This window comes from Tasmannia lanceolata, unplaced genomic scaffold (assembly GCF_043159265.1).
Source record: "Tasmannia lanceolata isolate RefF3 unplaced genomic scaffold, GAP_Taslan_0.1 ptg000029l, whole genome shotgun sequence".
Classification (NCBI taxonomy): Eukaryota; Viridiplantae; Streptophyta; class Magnoliopsida; order Canellales; family Winteraceae; genus Tasmannia; species Tasmannia lanceolata.
In genome coordinates, this window is record NW_027518706.1 from 2,307,656 (window position 1) to 2,323,772 (window position 16,117).

General features: G+C 40.2%; 2 protein-coding genes across 8 annotated transcripts in view; both read right to left on the reverse strand.

Annotated features, from left to right (window-relative positions):
- Positions 1–8,250: 8,250 nt before the first annotated feature.
- On the reverse strand, positions 8,251–9,954 carry LOC143859422 (pentatricopeptide repeat-containing protein DOT4, chloroplastic-like). Its single transcript, XM_077370135.1, has one exon. It carries the CDS (start codon positions 9,952–9,954, stop codon positions 8,251–8,253), a length of 1,704 nt encoding a protein of 567 aa, XP_077226250.1.
- Positions 9,955–11,949: 1,995 nt separating this feature from the next.
- Positions 11,950–16,117, reverse strand: part of LOC143858897 (putative serine/threonine-protein kinase BSK3) — a 39,705-nt gene continuing 35,537 nt past the window's right edge. For all 7 annotated transcript variants that reach the window (XM_077369586.1, XM_077369584.1, XM_077369587.1 and 4 more), the window contains one exon: positions 11,950–12,761. In XM_077369586.1, coding sequence (XP_077225701.1) covers positions 12,510–12,761 — 252 coding nt within the window. In that variant the 3' untranslated portion in view covers positions 11,950–12,509. The remainder of the gene's footprint in view (positions 12,762–16,117) is intronic.

The window sequence follows — 16,117 nt, forward strand, 5'->3', positions numbered from 1 at the left end:
ATTGTTCGAACTGTATGAGTTTTTAAATTACTAAAATACCCTCCTTTATGTAAAGAATTTACTGGATTGGGATGAAATAGAAGGCCCAGAGGGCGCGGGCATCTCAAAACTCAGAAGTCAAAAAATCCATATTTATCTAACGAGGGTATGTTTGGTAGTCCGCGTGTGCCATGGAAGGTGTGGTTCTCTTATAAGTTGGAGACTGTGGGACCATACTCATCGTATTTACTTGGCAAACAGGTGGACCGTGCCGGGTTTCACCCAACCCATACGGGTCCGGGTGGTATGGGCCGGGTCACAAATGACCCGGAATCTTACTGGTCACAATTTGGTGAACCTAGACCAAACCCATATGGGCCAGGTGGACCCTCGGGTCACCCTGTTTTTTTTTTTTTTTTTTTTTTTTGCTGCTTTTATTACCACAGTACGATAAATTTAGAGAATTTCTATTATTCTTGGATACAATACAATTAGCCCTAATGAGTAATTATATAAAACACTCAAAGGGTTAAACATAGAAAGATATAAACATAACCAGGGAAAGAGATAATTTTAGAAACCCTACCTACTAAGATTAGCCTAATTGCTAATTTAAGCTAGCTGCATAATCTAGCTAGGTTACCCCATTCAACCCACTTGCCTAATCTAGCACTATAGTGATCCAATGGTGTGAATTCAACCATGGTTTTAAATTTCAACCGAAATTTCGGATTTCGGTGGAGACCGACACCGAAATTGGGGTTTTCCGAAACGATAGTTTATTTCGATCGAAATTTCGGAATTTCGGTCAAAATTTCGTTTTTACCGAAATTTAAGTTAAAAAAACTATTTTGATTATTAAAAAACTAATTTATTTAATTCAATGTTTTATTCAAACCTTTTAAATTCGAGTAAGAAATTTCAACCGAAATTATCGAAATTTTGGTTTTTTGAGGGCCCGAAACCAGTACCGAAACCGAAATTTAAAACCTTGAATTCAACACAATCTGAATGTGAAATCTCACATATTCTAACATGTCCCCTCAAATGTATGTGGATTGAAAATCAACATACGTTTGATTATAATGAAATTCCCCAATAAGAAAATAAAATTTTCTCCCCATAAAAAATAGAATCTTTTGATTTGAAGCTCGAAGCTTGATGATGAATATGCCCTGATGTTGTTGCCAAATGCATATTTTTGAAGGAGACGCCGCTTGTTGATATGTCGTGAAGAGATAGAGAACAAACTATAGCCTGAATGAGCTAGACAAGACTCAAGCCTCGATGGGCGAGTACTAATGAGTCACTATGGACCAATGCTGGAATGGGCAAGAAATGGGTCACTATTGACTAATGCCGGAATTGGCAACAAATGGGTCATTATGGACCAATGCCCGAATGGGCAACAAAAAGAGAAAAAAAAAGACAGAGATGGGCAACAAGGAAGGACTGAGGACAAACTTAGTGACATTAGGAAAGACGTGACAACAAGCAAATCTTTTGCAAGACAAATGAAAGGGGTGCAATTATTAAATCTGGAGGTGTCACCAAAATAATGCAATTTTCACTCCATTTAAAAAACTATGCAAAAGTATAATAGAAGGCTAGAAGGCCTTTATCAACATGGGGATAATAAAGTGTAAAGGGTGTTTGGATAAGATGAACAAAGGCATGCATAGTAGAGAAAAGGGAGAGCAAAAGCTAGCACTACTTGGAAATTTGGTATCCTTCGAATGAAACAAAGAAGTGGATTGGAAATCTAATCAGTCAGTATTGGGTTCTTGTGCAAGCATAAGCACCAAAAAGATTGCTTTGAAAATAGAAATAATATCTTTGGCTTTGATGCCGAAAGCGACAGGAGGAATTTAGACATGGAAGGACATAAAGTATATAACCAACGATGGATAACAGTCAACACAGTCTAACTATGAGATCTCACATACTCTAACACACTATAATAGGACGATCCAAACCATCCATGTGATGGGCAATAACGTAAATAGGATGTGCCCAAAAAATCATTTTCATAGGATGATCCTAGCCCTTTGATCTATTGAGGAATTTCATATTATTATTTATGGAAACCTCTATAGATCAGAGGGCTAGGATCATCCTATGGAAATGATTTTTGGGGCACAACCTATTTACGTTGTGTTTCATTACATGGACGGTTTAGATCATCCTATGATGTGGTCCGTACAATACTTTCTGAAAATTATGAGACTATAAGGGCTTACACCATATAAAATCTCGATCGTCAGGGCTTTCACCAGCATCCGCGGGTTTACCCAGCCCGGCCCAGTTTTGATGAGACCCGTACGGACTGGGTCAAATTTCAACGGGTCGCTAATTTATTGACCTAGACCTGTAAATTACGGGTGTGCCCTGGTCACTTTTTGCTCGGTCTTCAAAAGTGAGAAATTATATGGTGGGCAGCAGTGCATGCATGTGCAGCCCAAAATATTGTGCCCCCCATGTTATTTGGGTGATCCAAACCATTCATTTGTTTGGACCCGAGGTAGATAGGTTTGCCCCGAAAATCTTCTCTATAAGATGATCCTAACCGTCCGATTTGTGTGGGTTTAAAATGGACGGCACAGTATAGAAACCTCTCCGGATCTGAGTGTTAGGATGAGCCTATTGAAGAAAATTTTCTAGGCACACCCTATTTATGTTAGCCCTGGCAAAATGGGACACGTACACGCGAGTACACCCAGCCCGCAGGGGTACGGGTACCAATTTCATTACCCGTGAAAAAAATATACCCGCACCCAAGCCGTACCAGTGACCCACAAGGGGGTTTGGGTCGGGCGCTGGTGCCCGCGGGTTACCCGCCATTCGGTTTTCAACTTTTTATTCCTAAGGCCTAAACACTAAACAGTTAAAAATAGACTATGTGGGTGGCCAACAAAACAAGCAAAGCAATAGACTGTGGGTCTAGGTTGGGCACTGGTGCCCGCGGGTTTACCCGTAAGTATTAAAAAATATCTATTTGGTTGTGTTTTCATGTAAGAAATGGTGAAATAGCGGCATCCTTTTCGATTTTTCCAAGTTCATTCAAATGTCCCAAGTTCATGTGAATCAATGCCATTAGAGGTGACTGGTATCTTTGGTTGTATCGAAACAAACACTTGTTAGAGTAAATGAGAAATTGTATGATGAATGGGTGTATAAATATGTACTCATATTCCCATCCTTGATATTTGATCCAACAGCAGCTGACTTGTTAAGAAGCTGCTGTTGTATTAAATATCAAGGCTTGTACATCAAACGTACCACCTTTATGAAACTTTATGTGTTCATACACCCAATCATCATATAATTTCTTTTGGTATATATATATATATATATATATATAATTCTTTAAATTTGCCGGGTTACCCACAGGTATACCCAACCCGTCCGGGTGGGTTCCGGGTTCATGAAAGGCTACCTGTACCCGCGCCGGAATTTCTTACCTGTACCCGCCGGTACCCGTACCTGCACCCGCGCGGGTTACCCGTTTGCCAGGTCTAATTTATGTCAGGGCCCAACAAATGAATGGTTTAGATCACCCAAACATTGTTGTCCCCATTGCTTTTTCTGGGCTGAACGTGCATGCACGGCACCATATAAAATTCTGATCAAAAGTAGAATTCTTATAGGTGGCCCTGCAGATAAAACTACAGTAGGACCCACCTTTTTGGATGGTCTAAACCATTCATTTTGTGGTCCCCCGCCATAAGATGATTCTAACCCTTCGATTTATGAAGGCTTCTAGACGGTCTTATTTTGAAATTTCTATGCCGTCAATTTTAAACCAAATATATCGGAGGGTTAGGAGCATTCCATGGAGAAGTTCTCTTGAGTCACAACCTTATCTATGGTGGGGACATCCCGTGGAGAAGTTGCCCACTGTTCACGTCAAATCAGGTTACAAGGGGGGCGCATGCGTACGGGAGGGGGTGAAAATATCAGCTGCCTTGAGTTCTTCCAAATAGCGGGGGACCCTGCAGATCATCCAAAAAGGTAGTGACACTTTGTCTTGCCACTTTATAACAAGGGATTTGCTAGGGTCCGTTGCAGAAGGCATTTCGCGGAAAATCTGTTGCATGAGAGAGCACCAGATAGGCTCATTTTCCAACAGATTTTTGTCTCAAGAGGTGGCTGCTCTCTCATGCAACAGATGCCTTTTGCGATGGACCCTAGCAAATCCCATATAAAAAAAGAGCTTTTATAACGTATCTGCACTTGCACACGTTTTTAAAAAGTGAAGTGGGCCCATTGGTTGTCACGGGTAGAAACGAGTTAGCATGCAATGACGACACGTGGCGCCTAGCACCCACCCCGAAGCCTAGGGCCCCACCAAGCCATAATCACACAAGGGCCTCCCCACACCTCTTGTCTAAGCACCCATTTGAATTCCAACACGTGGCCCCTAGCCAATCGCGGGCCAAATGGTCACCGTCCATCGTTTCTCTGGCAGCCACCTCCTTGCAGAGCTGTACCTCACGACCTCGCCCGCCACCTCTTAGGGAACAGGTCAGCAGCCTAACAATCCTAAAAGGCTCTTACCTAGTAATCACCTTTCGTCATTGTATACAGACTAGTCACTATATCAGAACCAGATGGAGCATTTGACCACCCCGGTACACAGACTAGTCACTATATCAGAGCGGGGTGTAGCGCCGCGGGAGCACTGCTCACCACGGGACACCCCTCATGTGCCAATGGCCCATAACCATGGCCCCCCAAGTGCCTCCTCTAGCCCCAGACAGGATCACCTGGCTCCGGAGCTAGGTCATCACGCAAATCCTGCGGCTCAAGCCTGCAACCACCCCGCACGACTGCCTAGTGTTGCTAGTAGGAATCGGGACAACAATGATGGTCATCAAACCCCGAAAAGGGAAGGAAGCTGGCGGTGACCCAGACTCGGATAATGACGGACCTTTCTCCACCAAGGTCACGGAGTCCACTGTCCCTCCAGATTTCAAGGTTCCACCCTTAACACAGTATGAGTCCATGTTCTGTTTTGAATCCGTGTTAGAATTCATGTTAGAATTCATGCTAGAATTCATGTTAGAATCAATGTTAAAATTCATGTAGATCCCATGTTCTTTCCAAACACTTAATTGCACTAAGACTCATGTTTTTTGCATCATCTTTTGCTTCATTTTCGCATTAGCTTTTAACCCTCTAGGCTCATATAATCTAGTTTAGAACTAGAACAAACCAGAATTCCCCCAGACTCCCCCTGAAAGGTTCCAGAGTCCCTCTGGAATGATTCAGAGTACACCTGGAATGATCCGGAGTGCACCAGAGTGCTCCGGGAGTGCATCAGAGTGACCCATTTTCATAACCAGAGTCCTAGAAGTGAACCAGAGTCCTCCTGAATTAGAAATTAAACATCCCAGTTTAGTTTAATTCAAACCTTGTTTTCAGTTTTGTCCATTTGGGTTAGGTAATACCCATGCCTCATTAAAAAAAATTATGGTAGTTACACCTGCAAGGTCCATGTTGGAACACACATTAGGCACTTAAGTCTCACATTAGGCACTTAAGTCCCATGTTATGTACTTAAGTCCCATATTAGATACTTAAGTCCCACATTAGGCATGTAGGACCCAAGTCTGGATATTGTTAGTAAGCTGTCATGATTAAATCAAGGTTGAACTCTTTCATGTTTTATCATTGACCAAATCAAAGGCATATATGAAATTCATAGGTAAACCTATGGTGAATCAATCAATAGTCCTCGCATGATCAACCATATGGTACATCCATTTAGAATAGAGGCATTTAGGCTCATCTTAAGTCATATAGGTTCATACTAGGTCATTAAACCATGTTAAATCCATCTATGTTAGATTCATATTTCATCCTAGATTAGAAATAAATTTGCCTATTCCTTAATAGCATATATCACATCATCCATCCCTTTGCATGTTTTCAATAAACCATCCCCAGAATAAGACACATTAATGCCTTTGATCAACATTTAACTAAATAAAGCCCTCAAAATTAAAGACCAGTACTTACCTGGCGAGAACAACACCTTCCGTTCTCTTAATCAGGCAACAGACGTCATGGGATCACATGCTTAGTCTTGTAGAGTCACTTACGAATCCTAGGCCCTAACCTAGGTGGCAACTCTAGTCATTTCCTTTTTTGGTCGTAAAGTTCGGGTTTCCAACCCCAAATTCATGGGGAAAGTGAGGAAAATCAAACACTGCCATCAAACACACCAGAAGAAAGCAAACGCCGATCCACGCTCGTGGGTGCGAAGGGATAACCTCCCGACACAGTTCCACAATTACCCTTTTGCAAATCAGCTTTGGTAGGCCATCATCATAAGCTTCGGATTGGCATGGGTTCTTCAAAGATCGATCAAGCACATCATCCTCCAATGGGTTGGTAGACCTTTTGGAAAAGTCAAACAGATCCTATGGAAATTAGTTCCTTATGCCTTGATTTGGCACATATGGAAAGAGAGAAACAATAGCGTTTTCAAGGAAAAGAAGCGATGCTTCGAGTATATAGTGCTTGAAATCAAGATTGACCTCATCCTGTCGGGAAGAAATGATAAAATCTTTTCCATTTCTAGCATGGGAGACTTCCTCAGAAATTGGAGAGAGATTACAAGAGAAAACGCCATGAAGGTTAACGTGGCAACCCCTTCCAAATGGACGGATGAAGTTTAACTTCGATGGAAGTTCCAAAGGCAACCTTGGAAGGGCAGGAATCCGAGGCATATTCTGTGATCATAACATGGATACTATATTTACCTTCTCTTGTCAGGCAGGGGAATGCGATTCGACCAAGACAAAACGAGGGGTGGTACATCAAGTCTGTGAGTTATCCTTTGATCATTGAAGGATACTCCACTAATGCTCTTGCTCGGGCTATCAGGGCATTGGCCCCTGGAAATTAGAGGACATAAGTTTGGAGATACGAGATCTTTGCTTACAACTTGAACTAGAGTTTCACCATATGAGGAGATCGGAAAACGAACAAGCAACCAAGGAAAGAGAGGAGTTGGAAGATATGGAGACTCCTAATCATTGCAAGGTGGATATAAGGATGGAAACTTAAGGGTCAGTGTACGGGTTCGAGGGGCCTTCTTCTGTATATAATTCTAGGGATGCCTTGTCCCTGTTATATGTTGCTACTGATTTCTAATAAAACTGTGATATTTCCAAAAAAAAACAAAACAGATGAGTATCACACACTTAAAAAGTAAATATTTTTACAGCATCTAATTATAGAATTTATGATAACTTGGAAACTTGATTAATGGTAGTTCACATTTCATTGTGTTCTTCTTGTTTGGATGTGTGCCGATTGGTTTGCTGTTCTAATTATTATGACAAACTGTTTCCTTCCCCATCTTTCCCTGGAAAAGAATGAGTTGTGTTCTATTTTCTGCTTTTCTTAATCGATTGGTATGTCCAAATGTGCATCATACAGTGGCTCATTTGCTTATCATTCTTATGAGTAGTGAGTGCTATTTAGCATTTGAATCTAAGGGTGCTACTAAGTTTAGTTCGATCATAGTAAGATGCATGCATAACACAAGTAAACACAAGGCATCCGCCAAGAAGTATACAGATGCTGAAACCCCACACTTAACCACGATCAGCCCAACCTCTCAATTTCCCTCCATTGTGGAACCCAGAAAACCAACAGCATTGCAAAGAAATTCAGATAACCAATGGTAACTCTATCTCTGCAAGTTCCACAATCCCATTGTGCGGCAAGGAACAGAGCAGTCTTATCCAACCAGCTTTTGGCATAGTGCATTGGGAAGTTTAAGTCCATTTATAGCTCTTGTTACGCCCTTGTTAGTGTGAATGCCATCTAGTTCTTGGTATACATTGGTCAGCTTCTCATGGATTGCTATTTATTTATATTACTATATGTACTGGACATAGCGGTAGTTGATGTAAACACCATCACTTAGTATGGTTTGTTGATATAAACACCATCACATGGTATGGTAGAATTGACTCTGCTAGAAAAACCCAGATCCGGCTTGACTTTCATTGGTGCAGGAGTGATATTGAAGCAATAAATCCATATTAGTTTTTATATAGATTAAGACTTAGGTTTGTTGATCTTGTCCATATTATTTAGTAGTGAGGAGAAACTTCTTATGTTGATGAGAAAACAACCTTCCTTTAACTTTCTAGTTTGAATTTTGTTTGGTGATGAGATACATTCCTTACAGGAATGGAGCCTTATAAAATGCGTTGTCCTACAAAATACTCTATAACATTCCCCTTCCAACCATTATGACAGCTCTAAGCTGTTCATTTCAATCAAACTAAATCCAGAGTTCATTTTCACACACCTCTCTCCCATCAACCTTCTGATCTTGAAGACCTCATCCCAATTTCCATCACTTCCATAAATACTCAACAAAAGCTTGTAATATCCTGCTGTTTTCGGACACGACTCAACCAACTGGTCCCCCAAAACCTTCCCCACCTCAAATTTGCCATGAATTCTGCAAGCTCCCAAGAATGCCCCCAACACACTGATATCCGGCTCTATTGGCATCTGACAGATGAATCCAAATGCTTCGTCGATGAATCCTGCCCGTCCAAGTAGATCAACAATGCTTGCATAGTGTTCCATTTTTGGCTTAACCCTAAACTGTCTCATCATATGGTCAAAAATTTTACGACCTTCATTTACTAATCCATTGTGACTGCAAGACGATAAAATCACAAGAAAACAGACTTCATCAGGATGGATGCCTCTCTTCAACATTTCGAAAAAACCCATCAGAGCAGCTTCTCCACATCCATGCATTCCAAGCCCATAAATCATGGCACTCCAAGAATTTACAGTTCCCCTAGAAATTCCTCTGAAAACCAAATAAGCTGAATTTAGTTTTCCACACTTTGAATACATGTCTATCAGTAGTGAACCTACAGACACATCAGAACTGATTCCAAGTCTTATAATGTAGCCATGAATGGTTTCTCCTACGTGGAGAACCGCTAAATCAGAGCAAGCTTGAAGGGTAATCAGAACTGTAACAACACTTGGGGCCAAATTCTCTATTCGCATCTTGTGAAAGAGCTTCAAAACCATACCTGGTTTTCTGGCATTTGAATACCCGGTAATCATGGCATTCCAAGTTACAACATCTTTGAAGGTAATATGCTCGAAAAGTCTCTCTGTTTCATCTAAATCCCCACATTTTGCATACATATCCATAACTGCGGTTCGTAAAACTAAATCTAAAGACAAACCCAATTTAACCATATATGCGTGGACTGATTTACCGACTTCGATCTCGCCCAATTGTCCACAAATAGGCAGAACAATTTTCATACTCACTTCATCTAATCTAGTACCCTTTTCTTCTCTCATTAAACTACAAAGCTCCAGTGCAATAACCGGATAACCATTCAATCCGTAACCCGAAATCATCGAATTCCAAGAAACTAAATTCCTCTTGGGCATTTCATCAAACACACGGCGGGCGGATAACAAATACCCCATCCTAGAATACATGTCCACAAGAGAATTCGCAACGAAAATATTGAGTTCAAACCCACATTTAAGGATATCAGTATGGATTGATCCACCTTCATAAATGTCAGGAAGATTTGCACAGGCCTTGAGTACGTAAGGGAAGGTGAAGTTATCGGGTTTCGTGTTGGAAACGCGAAGAAGAGAGTAAAGATAGAGAGTTTTCTCGTAGAAACCGGAGACCGAAAGGTGTTTGATTCTATAATTCAGTAATTGGATGTTGTTTTCAAAGAAGACTTTGAATAAGGATTGGGCAATTGTTATTTCACCATTGACAAAATAGGTGAGAATAAGATCAGTCCCAAGAGAAGTGTCAAATTTAAGTCCTTGTTTTATAAGAAAAACATGAAGAAACTGAGGATTTTGTGACTCAAATGAGGAAGAAACATGTGAATATTGACACAACCGAGAGAAGGGGAGAGAGAGCTTAGCTTCTAAGAATCTAAGCATGGGAGAGGCAAGTGATTTTTAGAAGTTAAATGGTTGTCTCATTTGGTTAGAAAAATAGATTTTGAAGTTAACGGTCGTTAACAAAATTTCAAATGGGTTGTTATAGGAGAGATCAGACCCTTTTATTGGTTGTTATAAGTTATAACCCATAAATGGGTGCTGATATATTCGCACCCACTGAAGGATAATTCGCATCACTTGTAACATGATTTGCCGTCCACAAGCGTTAAAGTCTTGCCAGAATTCACGTTATTAGGGGTGAGAATTATCCTAAAGGGGGTGCAAATTTATCATCTTTTTAATAAATACAAAGAAAGTTCACCCGTTGATTATCCAAAACAATTCCGAGCCTTCGATTTTCGCTCTTTAAATGCAAAATTAGAAAATAAAAATCCCACATTAAGTAAGAAAATTGTCATTTCAAGCGACGAGGACGAAAGAAAAAATCATTCTCTTGATTCTAATTTTAGAAAAAAAAAAAATCATAATGCATTTAACAAAATTGTATTCGGCAAACTCATGTATAACTGTCTAAGAATCAATTTTTCTATTTTCTTGACGACGAAACTAAACTATTTCAATGCTATTACACATGTTGACTACTTCAATTCTAATTCACCGCTACTCCGCGGTATCTATGTACAACCAAACGGACCATAAGGTCCTGTTTGGATTGCATGAATATTTTTGAAAAGTTTGGAAAGGAAAATATTTCTAAAATTTCCTACTCTTTTAACTCACTAAAAAGACAATTTGAACCAACCCTATTCACTTTTTACCAAGAAGGGCCTTCAATTTATGCTAATATCCCTCTAAATTAACCATAATCATATTAGCTCCCTCTAAATCATGCCAAAAAAAAAAAATTCTGCAAAATTTTTTTTTCTTGCAATTCAAAATGGGGCCAAAGGTAAAAGAAATGGAACCAAAAGGGACATCAAAGGCCTCCCTGCTCAATTCTTTGCAAGTCTATCATTGCTTAATTTTCTACTCTAAGTGAGACATGGTAATATGCTATATACCTTTAAGTTTTCCCAATTTTTTTCTTTTTTGAACTATAATTATGAGATTTTGATTCAGAGTAGATGAAATAACCGAGATGGTCACACAATCTTAGGCTAAGCTTGACAAAGAAACAAAAGAGCAGCTAAAAAAGTATAAAGATATGTGATCTCCCATGGGGATGATCATACAATAGATGAAAAACTCACCAAGGCTGTTTCTTTTGCCGGAAAAGTGGGCGTAGAACAAATTCTATGCACATGTTTAAGTGGAAAAAATGGGTGTTTGTTTTACACCCATTTTAGTTCAAAACAGAGAGAGCCAAAAGAAAAGGTCACGGAGTTTTTTCCTAGAATTACACTAAGCCTATATTCTTTTCTATATTGCTACCGTTCCAAGTCAGTTCCTGCAAACACACAACATAAAGCACACTGATATCTTTCTGAAAATCAAATACACAACAGCCATATGAAGCTTAAGTTAAATCATATCAATGAAATCTCAATTTTCCATCATTATGTGTCCTGTGAAATGAGCTACCATTTCGCGGCCGACTTTTGCAAGAGAGAACAGCCGCCTCAGAAGGATTAGATGAATAAGACAAAATCAGCTGAAAAGTAATCCTACGTGGCTGCTCTCTCACGGACAGCCATCCACGAAATACCTTTCTGAGGAAGTCCCTAGCAAATCCCTACACACGCATAGGGATTTGCTAGGGACCATCGCATAAGGTATTTCGCAGACCAGCTGTTGCATGAGAGACCAGCCACATAGCCTCAGATTTTGTCTTATTCATTTAATTCATCTGAGGTAGATGCTCATGCAACAGCTGGTCAGCGAAATGCCTTCTGCGATGGTCGCTAGCATATCCCTATATATATTGATATTTTATGCTAATGCAGTAGCAACAATAGATAGGAATGTTACACACCCCTTGTCAACCAAAAAAAACAGGAATGTTACATATAAAATGCACACAACAATACACATACAGAAACCAAACCTCAGAAATGCATCACATGAGTTAAAAACCAAATGAACACTTACAAAATACAACCCAAACTTTAGAAGGATTTGAAGAACATCAAACCAGTTGCTCTACACAAATTACATGTTTCCCAACAATACGGAAGGCACATACACATCACATGCCCCTCAGAAAAACAGTATCTTCTTGTCTAGAGATACAAAGAATGATATACACACTCCTTTTATGTACCCATTTCATTTTTCAAAATGGCAGCTATGTCCACCATATAATACTATTGAACCTGCACAATTTTCCATGGGCATATTACTAAATTTCCAAACAACTTGCATTGCATCAAAGCAGCCCAGAACCACTCAGGAAACCTGTGCACAACAATGAAAGCTGGCAAAACCTTCATTTCCAGATATTGCCAGGAAAGCCATTTTATCATTAGAAAATTCAAAGTGCTGGAGGTGATGGAGGTTTTTTTATTGTTATTTCTGCACAGAAGTGAGGTGCTCTCTTTGCTCAAATGAAGGGAGTTTTTACAGATTTCCATTCATTTGATGTTATTCTTTTTCCTCTATTGTCCCGAAGGAGCGTTCTTTCTCGTTTCTAGTGATGAACCATCTTCGAGTGCTTCTCGAGATTCATTTTCCATACCAAGTGCGAGAAGAGAGGCCGCCTGCAGGTAAGATGCAGTCGGCCATTCAGGAGAGATGATTTGGGCTTGCATTGCGTCGTTAATAGCTTCTTGTGGCATGTCACTCATAAGATAAGAAAGGCAACGGCGTGCATAAACAGTCGGAGAAACCATAGTTCCGACATCAATGAACTGCAAATATTACAAAATTACTATCAGCCCCATAACAAATGAAATTTATTCGATACAATAATATAGTAAGGGAAGGTAATCTATTCGATGTATACACCATTTATCAAAAGTTCTAAAGAATGCAACATAATTTCAGAAAGTTACAGTTTGAACGATGTGGCTCATCATAATTGGCAACTGAAACTTAAATAAGACTCCTTTCTGAACAATACAGGAATGAAACTTGTTCAAAAATGACCATAAAGATAATACTTTAAACAAGAGATACATGTGAAACAACCCGAAGAACATTTAGTCCATTTTTCGAAAGGAACCAAGACTAATGGAAGTGGGGACAATAGGGGCGTGTTCGGCAACTATTCTTTTACAGGATTTCCCCCTTTTTTAGGCGTGGAGAATGGCGAAACCCAAAAAAATCTCAAAAATCTTGTTCGGCTGCGTGACCCGCTAAGGTCCGTTTCCAAAATTTCTGCTACTTTTTCGACTAAAAAATAGGATTCCGTGAAGCGATAAATAACCGTTTCTAAAGTTTTTCATCACCCCGTTTCTGCCCGATTCTTTAGGCTTTAATGAGAAGTGTTGCCGAACATGCCCTAGATTGAGACAAAATGCATTTTTTTGGTTATTTTGCATGCCATTTTTATGATTTTCTTAGTCGTTTCATATTTGCATTTAAATGGGTACATCTTATGTATCAATATCATGCAACTCTATGAACATATGCACATGTGAGATTTTAGTGGTCGCCTTGTTATAACATCTCATCGAGACAGTCATCTCTTTCCTTTGCATTTCAAACCCCAATAGATATAATGTTTCTAGTCTTTCATGCATATCTTTGCCCCGCCATTCCAGTTTCTTTTAAGCTTTACGGAGGAGTATCATCCTTCTAGCCAGTTTCTATGTATATCGTCCCCGATAAGGCTGATCTGTTTTTTTCTAATAGGTAAACTGGCTTAAAAACATGACCGATCTTGTGGTGTGTTTATTCTAGTGGCTCTATTTGAACCGCCTCTTAAATCTTTTTCATTCAAAGCAACCAGCTTGTCTATAGTAACTAATGCTTTTTATTCAAAAGAGTCCACAAAAACATAACACCGAAGGATTGCCAAACCTGTACAAAATCCAGTAACTGATGATTGTATTTTCATGTGAAAGAAGAGGGCCCAAAGGCTTATAAAATGAATAACCCAATGCTCTTGACATCTATGAAATTACGGAAGTTTGTCTCATTTAAAACTTGAATAAGGGGCTGCATTAAGAGAATGACTCCTTTGCTCATGCAACTTAAGCTATTGGAAGCCATAACCTTCTGTAGGATGTCTCCTCCCTTCCCAAGATTATTATGACTTGGTTCCTTACCGAATTACCTTTGCTCATGCAACTTAAGCTATTGATAGCCATAACCTTCTATAGGATGTCTCCTCCCTTCCCAGGATTATTATGACTTAGTTGCTTACCGAATTAGAATGTATCTTACCGATTTTTTGTATGATGGACTTTAGATAACTAACAATGAAATAATGGATGGGTTTGGGTTTTTTTAATTAGGTATTACACTATTAAAGACTTTTGAGAGAGCTAGGTCACAGGAAGCAGGAAGAATGCATGGGATTTGGATGTAAGTTCGCTGAAGGATCTAGGAGACCATGTCGCTCGGAAGGATTTCGATCCTTAGATTAAAAGCTTGGAGATTTTCCTTGCGATCAACACACCTAGATCAACTTTTGGGCTAGAAAAAGGCCTTGGGGGTTCTTACGATTCTTTCTTTTTTATGATTTTATTTCCTTATTTGCTACCCTAGATTTCTATAAATTCATGTAGATGCTGTATGGCTATTCTCAAGCAATAATATTCGTTTCAGTGCTTTTGCACATTGGAGGCCTGAGTTTCCTCGAATTAACTCTGATTTCTTCATCTTTCTCTATTTTCTCTCTTATTTTTCTTTAAGTTCTGTTTTGATAGAACGGTGTTCTATCAAGTTGGTATCAGAGCACTTCCTGGTGGATGCCTTTGACGTGTCTTCAAAAGAACGAGCTCGGTATCAAAGATTTGGAGGCTTATTCCATGGCTGCCAGGAACAAGAACGGTTCGTCTTCGGAAGAACAAGCCTTGGAAGCGAGGTTGGAAGCGAAGTTCGATTCGAGATTCCAAGCTTTCGAAGAGAAAATACTGAAAATGTTTAGCGAATTGGCCTTGCAAAATTCCAATCCTCCACCAACGATGGCCACCCGAGAGAGACCTGATCTTGTATCTGAATCTACCATTATGCACACAGATCGATCAGATCAAGGCGCTACGAACTTCCATGATCGTTGCGTCAGTGAACGAGATAATCAGGGAGACGAAAATTATAATGATCGAGATAAAGTAGAGTCTCCACGATGGGATGATAGTGATCCGATTGGTTGGGTGTCCCGGGAGCATTATTTTCGATTCTATCAGACGGCGGAGCACCTTAGGGTAGAAATCGCTTCCATCAGCCTCAAGGGCGATGCTACCCAATGGTACGATTGGTTCGAAGCCACTTGCCATGGAGTTCCTTCTTGGAAACAGTTCGTTGAAGGTTTATTGGTGCGCTTCGGCCCCTCTGGGTACGAAGATGTTCATGGAGAGTTAGCGAAAATACGCCAAACGACAACTGTCTTGGAGTATCAAGGCCGCTTCGAACGACTTTCTAACCGAGCCAGGGACTGGTTAGAGCCACAGTTGGTCGGAACATTTGTAGCAGGACTCCGTCCAGACATTAAACGAGAAGTCAAGACGTACCACCTTCGCACGATGACATCGGCTATCTCGTACGCACGATTGCAAGAGGAAAAACTCAATGAAGATAGTCGACGTTTATATAGAGGCTCCACTAGTCGGCCTCGAGATGGGCCTCGAGATGGTCCTGTCAAATCTACGGGTCGTAACCTCCCGGTGAAACGATTGACAGAAGGGCTGTGTTGGCATTGTGATGAGAAGTGGCACAGGGGTCATCGTTGTAGACAAAAGCGATTGCCGATGATCGAGCCCGTGGATGATTCTGACATTGAGGACGATGATGAATCAAATCATGAGGATGCCGATCAAGAAGGTAATGGTGATACAATTGCTATTTCTGTACATGCCTTGGCGGGATATTCTACTCCCCAAACTATGCGGGTCAATGGATACATCAAACGCCAATCTGTGACGATTTTAATTGACTCGGGTAGTACAAATAATTTTCTTGATGTTCGGGTTGCCAAAAGACTTTCTTGCCCTGTGGAGCACTCTGATAAATTTGAGGTTAAGGTAGCAGATGGTCGAACTTTAACCAGTACGGGGAAATGCTCCAATATGAAGATTTCCGTACAAGATCAGGAGTTAGT

Coding starts and splice junctions, on each gene's coding strand:
- LOC143859422 (XM_077370135.1), bottom strand. CDS start 9,954: ATGCTTAGATTCTTAGAAGCTAAGCTCTCTCTCCCCTTCTCTCGGTTG.